The sequence below is a fragment of the Protopterus annectens genome, chromosome 6.part0, assembly GCF_019279795.1.
Source record: "Protopterus annectens isolate FY-2018-M chromosome 6.part0, PAN1.0, whole genome shotgun sequence".
Lineage (NCBI taxonomy): Eukaryota > Metazoa > Chordata > Ceratodontiformes > Protopteridae > Protopterus > Protopterus annectens.
Window position 1 is genome coordinate 918,121,676 of NC_056737.1, and position 16,945 is coordinate 918,138,620.

At 41.8% G+C, this 16,945-nt stretch overlaps 1 protein-coding gene across 1 annotated transcript in view; it reads left to right on the plus strand.

Annotated features, from left to right (window-relative positions):
- The window catches only part of EML1 (EMAP like 1), a 1,110,860-nt gene that overhangs the window by 1,002,399 nt on the left and 91,516 nt on the right, over positions 1 to 16,945 (plus strand). The window contains exons 17-18 of the mRNA XM_044073595.1: positions 1,003 to 1,134; positions 2,886 to 2,953. Coding sequence (XP_043929530.1) covers positions 1,003 to 1,134; positions 2,886 to 2,953 — 200 coding nt within the window. The remainder of the gene's footprint in view (positions 1 to 1,002; positions 1,135 to 2,885; positions 2,954 to 16,945) is intronic.

The window sequence follows — 16,945 nt, forward strand, 5'->3', positions numbered from 1 at the left end:
TAGGTGTATGTGTGTGGATTGCTGGGCGTTTGGTGTGTTTGTGTTGTGTGTATGTGTTTTGGAACAGCAAATTTTTTCCCAAGGAAACAATTTGATGATCTAAATTTTCAGTCTTACTGGTTTTCGGTTACTAGGTGTCGATATTAGAACATTTGAAGACCTGAAACTTCGATGTTCTAATATAGACCCAAATTTCAGTGTGTGTGTATCAGCTAGTTGGCAGGAACACGAAACACTGGTTGGAGAGAGAGAGTGGTTGGAGAGAGAGAGTGTGTTTGAAGACTTGGCTTTGGAACCCTGCTTCTATAGCTGTGCCAGTGGGGAGTCTTATTGGGGATCTGGAGGAAGAAAGAGAAGCTGGCCCATGGACTAACTGTGTTCTGTGTGTGCTCTTAAGGGTAATTGTGCTTGATGCAGAGAGTTGCATCTGGAGATACTGTGTGTATACCTGTTATCCTCCCAGTGAATGTTTCCCACAGGTGCCAGTGGTGAGGATTAAGCCTCCTTGATTACTGACCCAGAAGTAGGGCATCACAATATGCTTCTAGTGAAGAAATAGTCCTATTTCTCCATCACCATGGGGCAGCTCTTCACCCAACATAATTAAACCGGGACATGAATTGCAAAGTTGTGTCAAGTGAGAGCATCGAAGTCTGTTACATTTGTGGAACTGCATTAGGGAAGGTATATTGAGGGTCATTTTTTAAAGAAAACAATATTTTTGAGATCTAAAATGTGTGTTTTCTGTATGCATTTTGTAGGTTTCTTTCAGAATTTAGAGTTTTAGACGTACAAACTTTGCAATGCAGCATGTCATGTTTATTAATGAAGGAGAATTTGAAATGGATTAATTTGAAAATACATTTTATCAGTGCTTTTAGAATTCCTGCCTGATACTTAAGGCTGCTAAGTTTGTCATCTCTGGCATAGTTTCCCAAACGCAAGTCCTCATTATTTAGAAAATACTGCAATTTAAAATTTAATTTGCTATTTTTTATGCAGGGTCACACCGATGAGCTTTGGGGACTAGCTGCACATCCACTTAAAGCCCATTTCTTGACATGTGGACATGACAAGCACATCATGCTCTGGGATACTACTACGCATCAGCCGATTTGGAACAAAATCATAGAGGTACTCTCTGCAATCACTTTCTACTTTTTTTTCTGAAATGGCTTTACAGCATCATATCTGAATCAGTCAAGTTACATCCAAAATCAGATTTCTGTATTCACATAGGTTGATAGTCTCATAGGTGTTGACAAGGCTAATGACCACAAGGGCCTTTTTAAGCCTAGCCTTCCATCCCAAATCTCTGGCAACTTCTGGTACCCTTGATAAGTGTAAGCAGGACCTTGGGAGATGAAACATTTAGAAGCAGGGGCCTGGGAGATAAACCATTTTACAGGCTGCCTATGTCCATTAGAGACATAGGTGCCAAACCACAGAGAAATTTCCTGTTCCCCATCCAGTTGTCCAAGTTACACTTGAATTGCTGTAGGGAGGAGCTCTTCTTCACTTGGATGGGGAGCCTGTTCCAGAGAAGAGGTAGTGTCTGGGATAGATATTTGTCTGTCCAGAAGGTCCTGTTTATATCACAGCCAAGGTTTCAGTCTTTAGAATGTGTAATTCTGGTGCTATTTGTTTTGTGGATATGCAGGAGATCCATCAGAGTGGGGTCTGACACTGCCTTGCATGTCAGGCATATATCTCCCCTCAACAGCCTGCAGGAGATAAAATACTTCAGGTGGTCTGCATAGGACATGTTACTTGGACCCTACACTCTTTTAGTGAGGAACCTCTATCTGCGGATGTTCAGTTGTTAGATATGCTTGGTTAGGTACATATCAAAAGGAGCATTGTACTCAATGATAGGATTGAAGAATGCCAAATACAGTGGAACTGTGACTTCCTTGGACCTAGATGCCATACCTTTGGTTATAAGTTGCACAATATAGAATAATTTCCTCATTGATGTAGACATATGATGGTCAAAGGCTAGAGTGCAGTCTGTGTGTCCCCAAGTCCCTGACTACTGGATCAACTGTTACAGGTGAGTTGTCGATATAATAGTTATCAGGGGTGGATGACTTCCCAAAGGATACTATTACACATTTCATGATGTTTAGTTTTAGTCCATGGCTTTGACACCAGTTGTTTGTCAGTCATCCCCACCTGGAGAACATTTGTGTCCGTGGGGAATTCAGTGACAGATCCTAAATTGCAATCATCTGCAAATGTAGTCAGGCAGAGGCCATTGCAACTGGCCTTGATTTCACAGAAGTAAATGACAAAAAGCAGCGGTCCCAGGATGTTAAATACATTCATTATTAAATGCAGTCATATTTATGGTACATTTGGCACATCATACCAGGAATATTTTCACATCTAACAGTCAGACATTTCAAGATAATGTCCGTTTTGTTAATGACATGCCTATTAACTGCAGTAATTTAAACATAGTACCATTTCGTCCTCAGATGCAACCTAACTCTTCACAGAATAGCTTGCTTTCTTCATAAAGGTAGATCCATTTAAGCAATGCTTTTTTAAATAAATGAACTAAGCATGTACAGCAATTTCATATCACTAACTGCTTGGGGTCCGGTATATAAAAGACCGTGTATTATCTAAGGAAGTGCACTGCTTTGATTATTTGATATGATTTTAAAGGACAGTGCTATGATTTGTAATATTCTGTAGATTAGATATATGGTTTAATGTCTTGTACTAGATCTTGGTGTTTCTGACATTTCACTTGTAGCCATATGGCCATTGTTAGCAATGTAGACAGTAACACTTTGCATGAAACTTAACCTTTATGCAGCTGATGATACTAGTGTGCATAATTGCTTTAAAACTCTTGTTGTATTTGTTGCTTTTAGGATCCAGCACAATCAGCCGATTTCCATCCCCTGGGGTCAGTAGTTGCCATAGGAACCTTAGCTGGAAGGTAGGTTTATTTTTTATTTGTTTATTTTTCTCTTGATGCTGTAAGCTATTTCATTACATTCTTGAAACTGCCATTTGGCACACTTATCATGCAGGCTCTTATCTGTTTTCTTAGAAAGTAGATGGAATTCTTTAGTCAACCAGTCTTCATTCATCAGTCATGCATTCACTTGTACAGTTGTGCTCAGACTGAAGCTATCATGTTGAATGCATATAGTACACATCACTACAGATTAAGTATGGCAGTTTTGTCCATACATGAACATGATTACTTTGGCCATGCACACATTAATACTAGATGAATTTTTAAGTTTTAATTCTGCAGAAAATCCGTAAACTGAACTCTGCATAGCTATTTTCAGAAAATTGTTTGAAATATTTACTAGCATCGGTTCTATATCTGGACACTCTAAAGACGTGTGGCCAGCTATCTTGGCTGCTATTTCAACAATAGTTCCTCATTAGACTTAGTCATACACGTCTGTTTCACACATCTTCTAGGAGAGTCACTGTGGTAATAAATCATGACCTTATGTGAGTTTACCTGTCCTCTTTACCTTTTCTAGATGGAATTTTCTTGCCAGTCTTGTCTTTCCTTCCTTTCCTTTCTGAAGTGTTTACCAGTGAGACGTTCTTGATTGGCAAACGTTATAATCTATGTGCCTTAAAGCATAATTGCCTTACCATAACCCCATGTTAATGCTTTCTACTTCCAGTGTAAGTTCATAAGTTAGTACGGGGCCATTTTATGCCTAGCCAATTATCCCTCTTGGTACTTAAATTCACTTTTTTTTTTGTAGTTTAGATTCACCTAATCCTTTCCAAGATCTCACATCCCAAAATACTGAGCCAGCTTTTAGTGGTGTATTGTCAACATGGTAGGTCTCCAGGGGAGTTGACTTTCTAAATTAGAATTTTTTTTTTTTTTTTTTTTGTAACATTCAGCTTTAGTCGAGTTTGTTTGGGATAGCCCTTCCTGTAAGATGTCTGAGTCTTCGATCACTGCTTCTGCCTTGCAGTCATCTGTAAACTTATATAGCCAAAGCACTTTGGTATTGTCCTTTACTTCTGAGAAGCCAAACAGAAGAGGTCAGAGCACCAAACCCTGAGGGCTCCACTGGTGAATGGTCTTTTTGCCATGTTAGCTTGTCCTGTTTTGATCTCCTGAGTCCTATGTGTGAGCCAGTGGGCAATACAGCAGGTGATAAAGGGGTTTATTCCTAGTCTATTAAGCTTTTCTATTTTGCTAGAGTGTCGGGCATTTTGTTAAAAGCTTTAGCCAGGTTGAAGTAGATGGTGTGAACTATTTTGCCTTCATCTATTGCTTTGGTAACCTTTTCAGAAAAGTTCACCAGATTAAGTAAGCATGACCTGCCTTTGACAAATCTAAACTAAGATGGGTCCAGTGTTTGGAGGTCCCTATACTTTGATTAACTCCATGATAATTCTTTCCATGGCTTTGCATATGAAACTGGTCAGACTTCTGGGTTTTTAATTGCATGGGTCTGTGGAAGGTCCTCCCTTATGCAGGGGAATGGCTGTTGCTATTCTCCATTACCTTGGTATAAAAACCATATGGAGGCAAAGGCTGAACAGTGTTGCTAGTGGTATGGGTAAATCATGCTTCATGCCATAGAAGGTGTATCCTGGGATTTTATCAGGACCCTTTGATGCAGCACATTTTGCTTTTGATAGCACTTTCGGGTGTATATTATTTCACCAAAATGGTATAAGAACGAATGCCGTTTCAGCGACACATAAACCGCAAAATACAAATACAGCAAAAGCCCAGGTCAGTGATTTTTTTCCTAGGGAAAAAAATCACTTGGCCGTTGCTGTGACATTGCCCTTTACCCCACTGTAGTGCAATCTTGGAGTTGGTGTATTTAGTTAGGGAGGTGTGGAGGGCACAGCCCCTCAGTTTGAAGTGTTTTAAATTGTGTGTCATGTCTGTGGTGGTCTACCAATTTTTTTCCCTTTGGAAAAAAACGGTGACCTGGGCTTTTGCTGTATTTGTATTTTGCGGTTTATGTGTCGCTGAAACGGCATTCATTCTTATTCCATTTTGGCGACATAATATAGACCCAGCACTTTCAGGGCTTGGTCTTGTGTGATTGCTGGTGGCAAGCTGATTTCAGATCTTATATTTGAGATAGACAGGGGGAGAGAGGAGTAAAGTTTGAGCTGAGTTTATCAGCCAGTAGGTTAGCTATATCTTCAGTTTTGGTGTAGGTAACATCTTTTAAAATAACAACTTGAACACGCTGTAAACACCACTTTATTAAAAGGACTTAGCGCCTCGGCCAAAGCCCTTCCAAGAGTAAAAAACACGATATAGTCATTTAAATACTAAATTTGTCCCAATTAAACGTCATTCAATTAATTTACATATTTCCAATTGCATTCTTTAAGACCAAATGGCTCCAAAGTATTATATTTTAAAATAAATAGTTTCCTTTTTTAATAATTTAATCTTAATATAAACACATTCACCTACAAATAAATTAACTTTTTTCCAGCACACATTCCTTTAAGCAATCTGGCTTAGCATCATGAAATTCTACAAAATGTGCTCCCGAAGGACTAATTTTTTATTTTTGATGTCTCTAATATGTTCTTGAAAATGTATTTTAAAAGGCCGACCTGTCTCCCCAATATAATATTAGAGACATCAAAAATAAAACATTGATTAAATTATTACAAAAGGAGCAGCTGATGGTCTAAAACGTGTGGAAGGCATTTTAACCCTGCACAGCTGGAATACTCTCTATTTTAAACCATGTTTCAGTCACTTCACAGACTTTTACTTCATCCAGGATGAAGAGGGTTTGCAGGGAGTGGAGTTTTTTCTTTGTATTCCTAGCATTGATCAGTAACGCCTTCATATCTTCCTTTGCTTGTTTCATTATATTGGTTGGTATGTCTGGTATTGTGAAAAAAAAAAGCTCTATGGGTTGTATAATATCTTTGTCTAAGCAGCATCGTTTGTCGATCCTGTCCTTTCAGGCTGACAAATATTGGACTCCCACTGAATGACAGCAAAAACTATGCCAATTATTAAAGTCAATTATTTTTTCTCATACTGTGGCATCATCCCTGCAGAAGGTAGAATTCTGCTCAATATTAGGCTCATACCTGCCTTGGGCACATAACCTGTGAGCTCATTCATGGCTCTCTTCGTATAATTCAGGGTGATAAATCTCAAGTCATTGACAGAACATGTACTGAGTCATACAGGTACTTGTTATTCCAGGACTTGAGGGTGTATGTGTTTGTGCGCATCTGTGTGTGATCTGATGAATCCTGGCATCAGGCAGACAATTAACCTTCAGTCTTTCCTTGCTCAGCCTAATATATAAGGTACATCTGTATGCCTTAGAGGAGTTATCTATAACGAGAATGTTTGATCTAGTGGAAGACTGCCCTACGGGGTTAGCATCCGTAACTCTGGGACTCTGTACTATGTGAGGTGGTAGGCTTAAGAGGCAGACAGTGTTGAGGATGTTTTGTACCCATGTTCCATTTGGAGGTCTTTGAGGTTTAGGCAAGTTAATCTTTAGAACCTCAGCATGTGAAGAATTATCTGTAAATATGGTCATGGTCAACTGTGCTGTATGGTGTACCACTGACAATCCTGTTGTTTGAGTTGTCTGTGTGGGCAATTTTAGTCTCCAGTGCCATTACAGATGGGGTCTATATCACCAAATTGAAAGCACTGAAAAGTGAATGGCTTTAACATCGAAAATGCAGTACATCAAAATCACTCTTGGGGGCTGCACCCCCACACCCTCCGCTAATTATATATACCAACTCCAAGATTGCACTGCAGTGAGGAAAGGGCAAATTTTCTGATCTTTACTATACCGCGGTCTCATAGTAAACACCTCGATGAATGGCATTTTTGATGTTAAAGCCATTCGCTTTCCAGTCTTTTCAGTGTGGTGATATAGACCCTTACAGCCGTACATCCCTCACACACACTGTGTTTTGTTTGAGTAATAGATGACATCAGAAAGTATGACACAATTCTTCTATTGTCTCAAGATGCCCATCTCAGTCAGGCTGCAAACAGAATTTATGAAGAAGTGCTAGTTTGTTGTTTAGACAGGCATGATTTAGGAGGCTGGAGAGACTATAACTGCTTTAAGTTGGGTTGTTTTTGGGATGCAGGTGTTACTTTTTTTGAACAGCGAACATGGTGCCTAATGCCTTAGGCTGAGATGTACAGGTATCCCAGGCAAGCTTTACTGCTGCTCAGGGTGTGATTTATTTACTCTGAGCAGGTTACTGAAGCCTCAAGTTTGGATTGCTAATGCTACATGAATAAGGAAGGCGCCCTACAGAGAAGAAGGCTTTTGGACTGCTAATCCACTGTAGAGGGAGTCCAGCAGCAGTGGTGTGCTGAGCATAGCTTTTTTTCTTCCATTTTAGCTCATAGTTCAAGGCTTTCCAGACTTCTCAGAGCCTTGAATAAAAGTCCCTGGATAAGCTCAATTCACTACAGACAACCTAGCAAGAAAACCAATTGAGAAAGCCAATAAATCTAGCCAATGGAGATTGTAACTTAGAACCTGTAGCAAATCTCTCATGAGTGTAGCTCTGCGCTGTAAGTCTAAGGTCCCATGTGGGCTAGAAATTCAGGAGTTTAAATTTTATAGTGATCATAGGAGGAACCTGTGGTTACTGTAGCAATCAAGATGCAGCAGCAGGGAGAGCAGTACTTAATGCAGCCCCCCCCGGGGGGGGGGGCTGTTACAAAGAGCATTGAAATCAGCAGCAGTTATAACAAACAGGAAGCTCTAGAAGTACAGCTTAAACAGGTAAATGATAAAAAGAAATCCAGTCTTTTCAACACAATTTGAGCATAAACAGTTTGTATGGGTAGAGATCCCACAGCAAAACTCACAATACTGTCACTAATGCGAAATGAAACTGCAATACTCCTCCTTCCAGCCAGGCAGAATTTACTAGTAAATGTGGTTATGGAAAAATGCAGTTAGACATGTAAGTGAAGCACAGTCCTGCTGTATATCACAATTCTTTTGTTTGTTTTTTGAAAAATCTCAGTTCAAGGCTTTATATGCTTCTCGGAGTGTTGAGTAAAAGAGAGTGGTGAGATAAGCACAGTGCAGGTTCTAGGAGACAAATCGGAGTGGAAACTAGTCCAAAAACAGCAAATAAGTACCTTGCAACACCATGCAATTGTGTGCCAAAGTCGGACAGTTAAATTCAACAAATTTTCCCTTAAAACCCAGGCAGAAATATCCATTCACTGAGCTCCTCCGTAATAGTTTCTGAAAAGCCACCCCTAGTGACAACTGTTTCAACTTAGCATTATGGGCAGTTGGACTAACCTTGTTTATCCTGCCAGCCTTGTTGACTTGTGTCTGTTGAGGCAGTGTGGCAATTACCTTATGTATACAGACAACCTTCTACTAATAACACAATCTAGTACAGAGTGCAAGAGATGTGTTTACACTAAGAATCTAGAATCCATGTGCTCTCACACTCAAAACAGAAACCCGGAGAAGGCTGTCAACTCACCCACCACCACGTATTCACATAGCAGTACTCCTCATACACATACATCTACTCATACATGCACAGTATGTATCAGACATGTAAATCTACATATGCGGATGTTCAGAAACACCAGAGACCTACAAAACAGAAGACTTCTACAGCTAAAACAGTCCCCACAGCACCTATGAATAGCAACACCAGTGTCTCTCCCACCACGTCCATAAGGCGTATCACTCAAAACCCACCTAGAATGATCCCACAGTATAAACAAAAAATGATCGAGTTCAATAATTGGCTCAGTTTTTGGTGTCATTCAAAGGGGAACCAGTTCCTGTCAGACTGGGTATCCGTGGTTGACAAACCTCGCTGCTTTGCCAGAGAGAGTTTTCATGTGGCACCCCTAGGATTTTGGCTGCTGGCAAAGGCTCTTGCCTCCCCCATAGTGCCTTTTTAGGCAAAGTGTCAAAAACAAGATTGCAGACATTAAATTAACCAATCAGAACAAAATAAGGGTCATGCTGCTAAATGCTGGAAGCATTTCTATCACTAGAACATGTAGCTGTCTGTGCAGTCACAGAAAGCTGGTTTAAGGCCTCAGAGAGTACCCTGGCCCTGCAAGGGTACAATGCCTTCCACACCTTTAGACCACAGAATGAAAACCAAAGAAGGTGGTGTTTCAGTCTATATTGGGGATAAATTCACTTCCCATCTAGTTAGACTGGACAACTCTATGGAGTTACTGCAGGTCCAGATTATGGGGGGGGGGTAAGACCCCCATTCAAGTCTTGGCCAGTTACAGATCCCCCTCCATGGGTCACTCCACCCACAAAGCCTACTTAACCAAACTGAAGACAATTCAAATGTTACCGAACACACTAGTTATGGGGGATTTCAATTATCCCACTATCAAGTTGGAAACCTACGCTAGACCAAACTCACTAATACAAAAGTTGCTTGACTTTGTGAATTCAAATGCCCTGGAACAAATTGTCTATACCCTGACAAGGAGAAACAAACATTCTAGATCTGGTCCTCACCAACATGTCAAACAGGTGCACTGCTGCAACTGTTGCACCCTCATTAGTTAAAACTTACCACAAATCAGTCAACTTCGAACTGACACTAACGCCAGAATTCACAAAGGGTGAAATCAGACTAAAAAACTTCACCAAGGGAAATTATACCCTCCTAGGTGAAGGTATAAATGCATTCCAAGCCTCATCCCAAGCTGGATGTGGTAACTACACTAAATCTTATACTAAAGCCCTTTGCAATCACTTGCATAAGTGTATAAACTCTGCTGTACCAGAAAGAATCAAAACCAAGGCTCCAAGTAAAAATAAGCTGCCATGGTGGACATCCAGCATCAACAAACTCTATAATAAATGTAAAAAAAGTTGCTGGTCAAGAAGACAAAGACAAGGCCTCAAAATGGAAAAGAATCCTCCTCAGCCTCAACACGTTAATAAGACAACTTGTCACAGGTTTTGAGCTTTTCTCTGGTTAATTGGGTAACTTGTTTAAATCAGTTTGTTCGTTTTCTATTGTTTTATATATATATCTGTAAGTTAGTACTAGGCTAACTGCCCTCGTGGGACATTTTAAGCCAAGCCAATTACCCCATGTGAGAATCAAACCCTGCACCTTGTGTCTATAAGGTAAACAACTTAACCATTCCGCCAACCTTTATATATATATATATATATATATATATATATATATATATATATATATATATATATGTAAAAAAATTGCACTTTATTCATCTGCTTTTACTGTATTTGTGTTTCTTCCTACTTTATTACTAGGGGCATTGACTACAACTCGGATCTGCAATATATAACAATAAGTATCCTTTTCTGTGCATTTGAAGTGTTTTTTGAATGTAACTGCTTTATTTTCTAAAAAAAAAAAATATATATATATATATATGCTTGTTCATAGATTTATAGGTTCATACTAAGCTAACTGCCCTTGTGAGCCATTTTAAGCCTAGCCAATTATTCCTTGTGAGACTTGAACCCTGCACCTTGTGTTTGTAAGGCAAACACCTTAACCATTAGGTCACCCTCCCAACCTGTTTTCTGCCTTTCGAAGCTAGTATAGTCCAGTTTTCAGGTTAGTGCATTTAGGGCTGTATTACAAATCTCTGTGTTTGCCCATACCTTACTTGGATAGAAGGAAGTTCTCTGTTCACCCATGAGAGATTGGAGCTTTGAGCAGCCTATCTGTCCCTGGAGGAGTGGTTTCAGCCCAGAAATTAGTAGTTTATTGGCCATTTTGGGCTAATTTCTATCTCTTTCATTTCCTTGCTATAAATGCAGTATTTGCCCAGTTTTGCGCGCCGAGCAGCACCAGTTAACTAGGATAAAACTATTCCCGGCTCCACAAAGTCTCCTCTTCAAATTTTCCCTTGGAACTAGACAAACTTTCAACTTAAGCACTCAAGCCATTTATTTCTCAGCCTGGCACTTGCTCAAAACTTATAGCAAGCACTTATAAACCCTAGCACTAGACCCTCCTGTACTGTACAGAAGGACAAGGCTCTCTATTCGACTTTACCAGCCATCCAGTAAAACAGTTCACTGTACCTATCCAGCCATGTCCAAAGGGCAGTTTCAGGTGTACTCTCCAGTCCAACTGGTGAATATGGGCATTTTGAGGCAATGTTACAACTGCCTCATGTACACAGACAACCCCCTCCTCCTACCACCAAACACTAATACATGTGAGAGATGCATTTATACAGCCAAACTGGAGGCTAAGCTCTCTCAACCCAAGACTGGATCAGACAGTCAAGAGGAGAAGGGAAATACTTGCATCACACCACCAGTCTCATATAGACCCATTAAAGCAGCACTGGCAGAAAACACAAATAAATACATGAAAACATACTCGGAAGCTCTAAATAAAAATCTGCAAAACCAACAGAGACCTCCAAAGCAAACATCCAAGCAACCTCCACCTCCCAACACAAACCATGAAACACATACTTCACAAAACCAGTGTTCCATGCAATCACAGCCCTTGAGGCAAAATAACATACCCAACATACTAGTAATAGGTGACTTATATAGTCAGGCACACTGACATCCCTCTCACTAGGCTGAATAAGGAGAAGGTTACTGTTAGCTGCCTGTCGGGTGCCAGGATCCACCACATAACACAAGCACTTAGGTCACTCCAAAACAAGTACAAATATGACTCTGTCATAGTCCATGTTGGTGTGAATGACCTGAGCCGTACCTCCCTGGACTACATGAAAAGAGACATGGAAGAGCTCTCTGATCACGTAGCCCAGGCCTGTATGACCCTGACCCTGAGTAGCATCCTGCCCTCACAAAGAATGATACCGTGGTATAAAGAAAAAATTCTCGATTTCAATAATTGGCTAAGTTTCTGGTATCATTCAAAGGGGATCCAGTGTCTGTCTGCCTGGGATGACATGCTCGACAAGCCACGCTGCTTTTCTAGAGACGGCTTGCACCTGTCACCCTTAGGCTTTCGAGTACAGGCCAATGCTCTTGCCACTCCTATAGTGCCTTTTTTAGGCAAGGCTCAAAAGACAAACCCACCGCCGTAAATAGCACAAGTAACAAAAAACTGAGGGTAATGTTACTCAATGCCAGAAGTCTAAACCTCAAAATGCACGCAGTCGAGGCACTCCTCAGTATGGAGAAAATCGATATATGTGCAGTAACAGAAACCTGGTTTAAGGCTCCAGAGAGCACCCCAGCACTACCAGGCTACAATTCATACCATACATTTTGGTCACAGAACCCAAACTGAAATACAAAAGGAGGGGGTGTATCCATATTCATCAAGGATACCCACATCTCCAGGTTAGTGGCACAGCACGATGCTTCAGAGATCATCCACGTGCAACTAACAACGGGCAAAACTGCAATTCAAATTGTAGCTTGCTACAGATCACCCACCATGTCCCAGGACCCCCATTCCGCATTTCTGAAAACACTGGGAAACATATATAGTCCTACCAAACACCCTAATATTGGGTGATTTCAATTACCCAAACATTAACTGGGAGAACTACTCAAGTACTAACTTCCTTGCCCAGCATTTCCTAGAATTTATAAACTCAAATGCCCTGGTTCAACTGGTCAACACTTCCACCAGAGGTGACAACTTATTGGACCTAGTCTTCACCAACATGGGTGACCAGTGTTCCACACCGGAGGTCAACCCCTCGCTGGTTAGATCTGACCATAAATCACTTTAGATATCCACATCCCCCCCCCCCCCCCGGACAGGAAAACCACCATGAAAAACTTTTCAAAAGCAAACTTCACGTTACTTAAGACCGAGGTGGAAAGTTTCAAAGCCCCCATGCTGAGGGATAACGCTGTCCAAGCTGCAAAATCTTTTACTAATGCATTCTACGGGCACCTACAAGAATGCATGGATCATGCCATCCCAAGCAAAACCAAGACTCACTCCTCCAAGAAAAGGAAACCATTCTGGTGGACTCCTGCCATAAACAAGCTATACAATAGAAGGAGGAAACTAATACAGAAAAGAGTAAAATCCCAAGAAGGGAAGACATCCCTGATCAGTATCAGCAAGAAACTACAATCTCTCATAAAATCATCCAAAGTGAGCTTTGAAAGAAAAATTGCCAAGGACTCCAAAGATAACCACAAGGCATTCTTTAGCTATGTCAAGAATCTAAGTGGCAATGCTCAGATCTGCTCTGAGTTAGTGCAGAATGGCAGAAAATACACAACCGACCGATATCGCCAACATCCTGGCAGACAGGTTCAGCGTAAACTTCACCCCCCCTCACCCCCAAAAGGGCCCATAACCATACCAGAAGAATGTAGAGTCCCTGAAATCACACACTCAGGTTAAAACAGCCCTCTCCAAAGCCAAAAGCACAGCATCAGTGGGACCGGACGGTGTCCCAGGCTGTACGTCCTACATGAGCTCAAAGACGAACTAACCCCTCACCTAAATACACTTTTCAAACTCGGCCTCTCCACAGGCTACGCACCTTTAGAGTGGCACACAGCAATGGTTATTCCTCTCCACAAAGGTGGAGCCACAACATACCCCAGGGACTATCGCCCTATAAGCCTGATTAGCTTGGTCTGCAAGGCTATGGAGCGCATTATCATGGAAATCATTAACAGAGACATTGGGAACCTCCAAACACAGGACCCTACTCAGTTCGGCTTTAAGGGCAGATCATGCCTCCTAAACCTGGTGGACTTCTTTGAGACAGTTACCAAGGCTATAGACGAGGGAAAGGTGGTACACACACCTCGCTAAGGCCTTTGACACCATTCCCCATTCTGGTATTATAGACAAGCTCACCAGCCTGAACATAAACCCCTACATCACAAGATGGGTTGCCAACTGGCTCACGGACAGAACCCACATGGTGAGAGTTGTGGGAGCTAGGTCCGACTCTAAACTGGTTACAAGTGGCATTCCCCAGGGCTCAGTCCTAGGACCCCTCCTGTTCGGCATATACTTCTCAGAGGTACAGGCAAGCACAGGAGGACTATGGTTGACCAAGTTCACAGACTGCAAACTAGGGGCTATAATTGACTCTCCGGCTGACGCAGACATACTCCAAAAAAGTCTCACTGAGATGGATACTTGGTGTCAAAATCATGACCTCAAGCTAAATGCCAAAAAGTGCATAGTCCTCCCCTTTGGAAAAAACAAAGTGCCCACAAGCTGACACATAGGTGGTAGTCCCTTAAATATGGAAGATGTAATAAGGGTTCTGAGGATCCAAGTAGATAGTAATCTCACCTTTGATAATCACATTGCCAAAGTGGTTAGAAAATCCTTCTACATGGCCCACCTAATCACAAAAGGGTTCGCATCCAGATCAAAAGAGTTCATTGTGCCCCTCTACTCATCAGACCCATGATAGAGTACAACTCCCCATTTGGGATGTACCTTACAAGACACCTGCAACAGCTGGAAAGACCACAGAAGTACCTCACCAGTAGGATCACTGGCATCAGATGCCCTATGCGGCTTGACTGAAGAAACTCCAGTTGTACTGTGTTGCATACCGCCTTCTCAGAGGTGACCTCTGCCTGACATACAAGGCCATGTCCAACCCAAAATTGATGGACATGCTCCATCTAAAGAAAACCTTATCCCCTCGAGCCACACGCTCTAGAGATCTAAACCTCACCACAACAATAAATAGGACATGCTGAAGGGATAGAGTCCTGTTCCAAAGACTTCCCATGCTTTGGAGCAAGATCCTAATCTACATTAGGCAGAGCTCCTTGCTAAAACTTTTCAAAAGAAACCTTGACGAGTGGATGGAAAACAAAGTTTACTGCGGGGATTACTTCAGTGGCTCTGCTGGACAGAAGCACAGGGAACTAATCTAAGGGGGCGGCGAAAGCCAACACATCCTGGCTAGGCTTATAAATGCCTTCTGGCAGATAGCCTAGTACCTACATATGAACCTATCCTCCTTGACCTCCTTTGAGAGAAGCTTGGCAAATACTGCCTAGGATAACCATAAGGCCTTTTACAGCTATGTACTTAACCTAAAGGGTAAGACCAAAGCATGGGCAGAAATAGTGACCAACGGTATCACGCACACTGACCCCGCAGAGATTGCAGTCCTACTAGTGGATAGGTTTGGTGAAAATTTCATTCCCTTATCCCCTCCTAACTTATAACCACCTCCCCCCCACGCACACACACATTACATATTTGAAAATCAGGTCATCAAAGCCCTGTCCAAGGCAAAAAACACAACCTTTATGGGACCAGATGACATCCAAGGTTGTCTTCTAAACAGACTAGACATGAACTAGCATCACCACTAAGTACCCCTTTCAATCATAGTCTAACTACAGGCTTTGTTCTGCAAAATGGAGAACAGCTACAGTTATTCCCCTCCACAAAGGTGGCCTTGCAGCAGACTCTGGGAATTACAGACCCATAAGCCTGACCAGCCTCATCTTTAAGGGCATGGAACATATCATTATGGACCTCATAAATGAGACAGGTGACCTCCAAAACCTGTATCCTACCCAATTTGGCTTCGTGAAGGGCAGATCCTGCCTGTTAAATCTGGTGGATTTCTTTGAAAGTATGACCAAGGATACAGAGGAGGGCAAATCTGTACACACAGCATACCTCAACTTGGCAAAGGCTTTTAACACCATCCCATATCAACCAGCATACCTGTTACCAGTGGCGTGCCACAGGGGTCAGTGCTGGCCCCCTACTGTTTTGTATGTACTTCTCAGAAGTTCTGGTCAAAACTAAGGGGTTGTGGCAGACTAGGTTTGCAGATGACCGCAAACTAGTTGCAATCATTGAGTCCCCAAATGATGTCAGTATACTCCAGGAGGGTCTCATGCACACCAACAACTGGTGTATTAGTCACAGTCTCAAACTGAATACAAAGAAATGCATCATCATTCTCTTAGGCACAAACAATGTCCCTACACACTTTCAAATCAACAATACCCTAAGTACCTGTGAAGTGGTAAGGGACCTGGTATCACAGGTTGACTGCAACCTTAACTTCAACCACCATGTGTCTACCTTAGTAAGGAAAGTTTCCCACATAGCACACTTGATTAGTAAAAGCATAGCCTTGAGAGCAAAAGAAGTTATAACCCCCTTATACTCCGCACTTATCTGGCCCATAATTGAGTATAACTCCCCATTTGGCATGTACTGTACTAAGCACGTACAACAATTTAGATAGACCTCAGAGGTTTCTAACAAAGAATATCAAGGGGCTCCTGCATGTACTCTATACAGACTGACTAACGTCTCTGTCACTATACTTATCATATAGAATTCTTAGGGGAGACTTGCACCTGGCCTACAGAGCAAGTCAAGACCCAACCCTAATGAACTTGCTGCATATCCGTAAATCAAATGGGTCTAGGGCTACCCATTGCAGGGACTTAAATATATCCTGTGACTTAAATACGACATGCTGGAGGGACAGATTTGTCTCCCAGTGACCAGTGACTTTCATGCCTTTAGAACAATTCATGTGAAACAGAGCACCTTTATGACAGTGTTCAAGAAGAAACTCATTAAGTGGATATGGAGTACCTTAAATTCTTAATGGGGATAGTGCCGACAACCCTCCTGGACATGGGCAGTTAGGTTAGGTTAGGCTTGAAATGACTTCCGGTATGATAGCCTAATAATCTCCTGTGAAGAATTTAGCCACTGGAGCTGTGTGACTAAGAGCCTATACCAACTCATAGTTCTCTTACTACTATGACTCTGTGGTACAGGTCTAAGGTTTCTGGTAGGCTAGAAATTCAGGAGTTTAACTTTTATGGGGGGGGGGGACCTGTTAGTGTAGCAACCAGGAGGTAGGAGTAAGTTCAGCAATACTTAATGTAAAAGTGTTGGGGTGGTGGGGGCGGGAGCTGGAACAATACAACAAAGAGCAAGGAAATCCACAGCAGTTCTAACAAACAAAGCTCTTTAAGTT